The following is a 6107-nucleotide window of genomic DNA, read 5'->3' on the forward strand; positions in this document are numbered from 1 at the left end:
GTAAGAGTGTTTTGAAGTGCTTATTTTACTAGGTGACCTCTGTGAGGCAAACATACAAAATGCTGTATGCTATCTGTGAGGCTCATATGCAATTTCTTAAATCCAAATCAAATCAAAACAAAGCTTTTTTTTATGCAATGAAAGGTTCATTAAAACAATGTAAATATACATTTCAAAACAATTCATGGCAACAGTTGCCAAGTCATGATGATGTCATGGGCTCCATTCCCCAAATTCCTCAGTTAGGTTTGATTTTGTGATCTGAACACTTCAAGACAAACTGCAGACAAAAAAAACTAAGAAAAGCAGTCACAAAACTCAAGATGAGTGAAGAAGGCCAGCTGCCATACAAGTCGAGCTCAGTGTATAATGAACTCCGTTTGGAGGGACAATTTTGTGATGCAATCATCAAAGTGGAGGATGTTGAATTTCCGGTCCACAGGATCATCCTATGTAACTGTACGCCGTACTTCAGGTGAGTTGCTTACCTGATAATGTGAAGGACAGTTGACTGATTTATACCTGTGAAAAATGTAATTCATGGTCTTAGTTGGTGAAACAGTGCCAACCAAAAGGAACAGGTTGAATCATAAAACTTTTCTGATAGAAAGACTTTGTCACGGTCAACTGACAGATACACCCAAAACATAATGCAAACATTTGCAGATTTCATCATCACCTTCACAGAGCTCCAGATTCCACTTCAGTAAATGTGCCATTTAAAAAGCACTGTGAATCACTTGGTGATTGTGTGAAGTCTAATTGAAGTGTTTTATTAAGTTACATTAATATCTTCCCCACTGTTATTGAGACAGTAAGACACACCAGACTTCCTGATACTAAAAAGGTTGAACTGTGTTATACAGTTATACGCTGAGCAAAAGTTTTGAGTTGCCTCTCATTTTTTTATATTTTGCTTTGAAACAGATGATTTTTTAAAAGTCTACTTGAGCAATAGTGTTTTTTTGAAGACTTATAAAGGTTTCGTTTGGACGATTTTCACACTTTTTAGTCCAGTGCTTGTACCCGATCATTTTCAGAGGAATGGTTTCCTCATCCTCATCAGAAATGGTTTCATGGTTCATGTAAAACCTGTTAAAACCAATAAATAAATGTTAAGAAAAAAGAAAAGAAAAGAAATGGTTGTGGAAGGGAAACCGAGACTGTAATTAAGCAACATGCACTGGAACTTCCATAAGGAAAGGAAACAGACTGAGGTATGCCAAATTACGCAATAACTAGACTAAATATCAGGGTAAACTGGCCCTATGGAGTTGATTTCAATATTTGTCATAGAGGTACAACAGTGAGTGTTTAGAGTTAACTTTAAAGCACGGTGGAGGCTCTGTCATGGTGTGGGACTGCATTGTGTTTGGCAATAGCTTCATAAACATGCTGCCAATGTAATAAAGACATTGAAAACCCAACAATCAAGTGCACTAAACATGTACAAACTCTGTTTTGGAGTTACTTGGAGTACTTGTGCATGACATAGTTTATTATCTTGTTGCCTCCACACCTTTTAATATTCTCTACTCTGTCTCCATCTCTACCCTCAGGGCTCTTTTCACCCACTGCAGCGACCCAGACAAACAGGTCTTCAACATACCTGGCTTGTCTTCTGAGATGATGGCACTCATCATTAACTTTGCATACACCGGCTCAGTTTCCATAACGGGGGAAAATGTAGTGGAACTTCTCATGGCAGCTGATCAATTCAATGCAATGGACATTGTGAAACTCTGCTCTGACTTCCTCGGGGAGCAACTGTGCCCAGAGAACTGCGTTGGCATTTGGCAGTTCACAAAAGTATGCTTATCACCCGAACTACGCACCAAGGCCTACCACTACATCATCAGTAACTTTGAGCAGGTTGTTCTTGAGGAGGAGTTCCTGCAGCTAACTGTGGAGGAACTTGCTGACATCCTTGATAGAGAGGACCTCAATGTGCAGTTGGAGACCACTGTGTATGAAGCGCTTACAAAGTGGATTAGCCATGTACCTGTACAACGGAAACAACACCTCACCGCTCTGTTGTCCAAGGTCTATAAACTTTCATTACTACATTTAGTTTGGACTTAAATCTTCAGCATTTAAGTCATAGATTGAGTCGATCCATCTGGGTATAAGGATGCTTTAATATCTTGAGATGTTGCTCTTTTCAGGTGTAGCCAAACCACATTTAAGAAATTCTCTTCAAGAGCATTAAAACCGTATCAGATCTCTACACACATACTATAGAATAAATTATATTTATTAAGTATAGTTGCTAGGGCTATGACTAAAAACTGTCCCTGTTGACGAAAAGGCTAATGGTGTCTGACTTTGGTCGCTCTCTTGCTAGCAATAAGAAAATTAAACAACATTAGGAGCATTATCCTAAAGAAGCTTGAGTTTACTAAAACTGATGTAGTTGAAATTCATAGTCACATTCTCTTCTGTCATCTCTCTATAGGTCCGACTGGGATTGATGACGTCAGACTACCTAAAGGACAATGTGCTGTCTAGTGAGCTGGTGGAGGCCAATTCTGAGTGCCTGTCCATGATAAGTAATGCCATCTTAGACATACATGATCTAGGAAGCAGACCCTTCATGTCTGCCTTGTATCACCCTCTTGCTCGTCCCCGCCTGCCTCATTCCATCCTGCTGGCCATTGGGGGGTGGAGTGGTGGTGAGCCAACTAACGGCATCGAGGCCTACGATTGCCGGGCTAACCGCTGGGTCAACGTAACGAACAACCTCGAGTGTCCTCGTGCTTATCATGGAGCCGCCTTCCTCAACGGGTACCTCTACTCCGTTGGTGGCTTCGACGGGGTGGAGCATTTCAACAGCGTCCGTAGGTTTGACCTGACCACTCACGCCTGGAATGAGGTGGCGCCCATGCACTCCCGCCGCTGCTATGTGAGCGTGACTGTGTTGAACGGGTTCATCTATGCCCTGGGAGGCCACGACGGGCATGTACGACTCAGCAGTGCAGAGCGCTATCAACCTGAAATCAACCAGTGGAGTCTTATTGCACCGATGCACGAACAGAGGAGCCACGCCAGCTGCACAACACTTAACAACCGGGTGGGTGAAGTAAAACAGTAGCAGAGAAATAGAGTAGGGTCTAAGGCACACAGGCCTAGAGACCTGTCAGAAACCTTTGGTAACAACCAGTTGCTAGGGGAAAATGTGTACTCCTCAGCTGGTTAGGCAGTGGTTGTATGAAAGACTCTACAGATTTCTACAGCAAATAGTTTGAGTATTTGCAGTAAGTCAGAGTACTCCATGCAAACCTCAACAGTCTGCTTACGACCAAAGGAAACACAAGGAGGCTTGTGGTGCAAAACCTTCCTGGTTACAATTTCACAGTAGTGACAGCCATCAACCTCCAGCAACCACTTGCCAACCAGTCAGGGAATACACATTTTTACAGTGAAGCGAGGTGCAAGATAGGTCACAAACTGGTTTCTATGTTCATGTTTTCAAATTTAAAAGTATAGTTTAAAAAGTTGAAAAATATACTAATATATATCTATTTTGTTTCTAACTGATCACAAGTGCATCTTTGCATTTATGTACAGTACTTTAGTTGAGTTGACTTGTCAACTAAAATATAACAGATATTAAAAAAATTGTAAAACACACACATTTGTTAATTGTCATATTTTTCAGTTGGACACTTGGGTACTGAGTATCGGTCTTACTTCACAAATGATGTGGAAACATTTCACTTACAGGTAACATTGTTTCCAACTGAAATCTAAGAAATGTAAAAAATTTTAATGTCCCTTTTTTGTTTTCAGATTTACATTTGTGGTGGACTCAATGGCAACGAGTGTCTGCAGACAGCTGAATATTACAACCCAGAGAGCAACCAGTGGACGATGATCAGTCCCATGAACAGCCGCCGCAGCGGGATAGGTGTCATTGCATATGCGGATCATGTCTTTGCAGTAAGACCACAAAGTAGTGCTGACACTCACGTAACATACAAATCAAATCTGTAATGTGCTTTGATCAGCAAGGTTTAACACAGATTTGGCTGACACAGAATTTGGCTAACTTTGTTTTGTATTTATCAATGATCAGATTCCTATCCTGACCACAGGTTCAGAGAAGGCATTCTTACTCATTCTATGTATTAATTTAACTGATTAGTGATGTCTCTGCCTCTCTTTTTTTTTTTCATGTGCCTCATTCCCAAAATGTTGTGTCTTTGATGATTTCACATTTCACTCAGTACAACAGAAATACTTATTCAAAACCAACATTGTCATCCTCATCGTTCCATAGAGGACATATGTTAGAGACAATTTCAAACTTATCCTGCAATACCTTTAGAAAAATGAGGGAATAAGCCAAGTGATTAGAACTCATCCTCTGGGGACGGTAGGCATTTTAGCTGTAAATTTATCTTGCTATTTGCCTTAAAACCACTTATTTAGTTGTTTTGCAGCTGCACCCTTTGGTAAAAAGCAAAGATTTTAGTCTCACCTTCTGAGACACACTTCTTTATTTAGCTAGCTACCGTTTAGTATTTATTTTCTATTCAGACTAAGTCTCTATTCAAAAAAAGGAAAAGTTATCATCAGCAGAATGCAGTGACCTTACCCTGGTGCTGACCTCAGGGTCTTTGATCAGGCTTATAGGCACCAAGGCCTGTCAGGGCTATTTTAATCTGTTATAGGAAGAAAGGACTGGAACTCAATGTTCCTTTTTGGACTAAAGGCAAAAGAGCTGTGAAGACATTTATACTGAAAACACAAATACTTTTTGTCGAGGGCTATTCATCTTTGTTGATAATAGCGTGGTGTAATAGACAACAGCACTTTAATAGCTGTAGTTGAGGCTTGAGTGAAAAAAGGTCTCATACAGACTTCCACAAGAGCTGGCTTCTACTTTATTTTACTTTCTCCTTTTAATTCAGAAGTCATTTTCACACACCACTGCACCCTGATCTTTTCTAGACATTCCCAACAAATGCGGGCCTGTGAAAATGCAAATACTGGGACGTTAATGGGCCTTTTTTAAACAACTTTTATGTGTAAACTCCATATAACAGCATGAGAATATGTCAGGTAGCTGTTCGCTTTATCCAGGTAAAACCCTAAACCAATCAGAGTATTTCCAGTAGTCAGATCACACCTAAGGTAAACAATTTCCTTGTATCTGCTACATATTAAGGGCAACTTTGGACAATATTGCAACTTAATTCTTCCGTCACTTTCTGGAGTATCTGTGCAAAAGCAGCTAAAGACATATAGCAGGTGCATTTTCTTACAGGGGTACGGTGAAGCTGGTTACACTTACATTCAATCATTTGAGCCACGTATTTACTTTTAGGTTGGTGGCTTCGATGGAAACAACTATCTGCGCACCGCTGAGGCTTACAACCCGCATACCAACACGTGGAACCTCGTGTTCTCTATGCTGACCCCCCGCAGCAACTTTGGCATTGAGGTAATTGATGATCGCCTCTTTGTCGTCGGGGGTTTCAACGGCTTCACCACCACTTCGGACGTCGAGTACTACACCGCTTTAACCAATGAGTGGTATGAGGCGTGCGACATGGATATTTTCCGCACAGACTTGAGCTGCTGTGTGATGTCCGGACTTTCCAACCTGACTGAGTACACCTTTCCTCGTGACTTCCTGCCAGTTGAAAACGTTCTACAATTAGCAATGGAGTCAGCAGAGTCCACGTAAAATCTTTAAAGTGCAGTACTGCCATGTGTCAACATGTGAGTCTCCAACATGAAGGACTGAAATAAATCTTTAGAGCATTAAACTGCTGGTGAACTGGACATTTTATGTATGTATCTCAAAAACTTTCAGTAGGAGAGCCTGCACTGTAGATACTGGGTTTTATTAAGAGAATGCAATTGCAACAATAACAAATTGAAAAGATTTTTTCATTCCCTGTAATGTATGGCTGCTGAGCAGCCATACCAGACATGCACACAGGGTGACCAGATCACAATAAGCCGCATGTCGGACTTTTCAACTCTTGCTAGGTAAACACCATAAGAATAAAGGGAAGTTTTCACTCTCCCTTGTTATTTCAGCTGCGGTTCTGTCTGGTAACAGTCTATAGGTTTGAGTAAGGATGTATCCAATATTT

At 40.8% G+C, this 6107-nt stretch overlaps 1 protein-coding gene across 1 annotated transcript; it reads left to right on the forward strand.

Moving 5' to 3' along the window:
• The first annotated feature begins 253 nt into the window (after nucleotides 1–253).
• LOC146656899 (kelch-like protein 10) lies at nucleotides 254–5697 on the forward strand. The gene is made up of 5 exons (XM_085426870.1): nucleotides 254–475; nucleotides 1560–2043; nucleotides 2456–3070; nucleotides 3790–3939; nucleotides 5330–5697. The coding sequence occupies exons 1-5, from the start codon at nucleotides 324–326 to the stop codon at nucleotides 5690–5692; spliced, it is 1764 nt and encodes a 587-aa protein (XP_085282996.1). The 5' UTR covers nucleotides 254–323; the 3' UTR covers nucleotides 5693–5697.
• Nucleotides 5698–6107: the final 410 nt, after the last annotated feature.

The sequence above is a fragment of the Rhamphochromis longiceps genome, linkage group LG12, assembly GCF_057381845.1.
Source record: "Rhamphochromis longiceps isolate RC_006_pf linkage group LG12, R_longiceps_female_GT1.1, whole genome shotgun sequence".
Lineage (NCBI taxonomy): Eukaryota > Metazoa > Chordata > Actinopteri > Cichliformes > Cichlidae > Rhamphochromis > Rhamphochromis longiceps.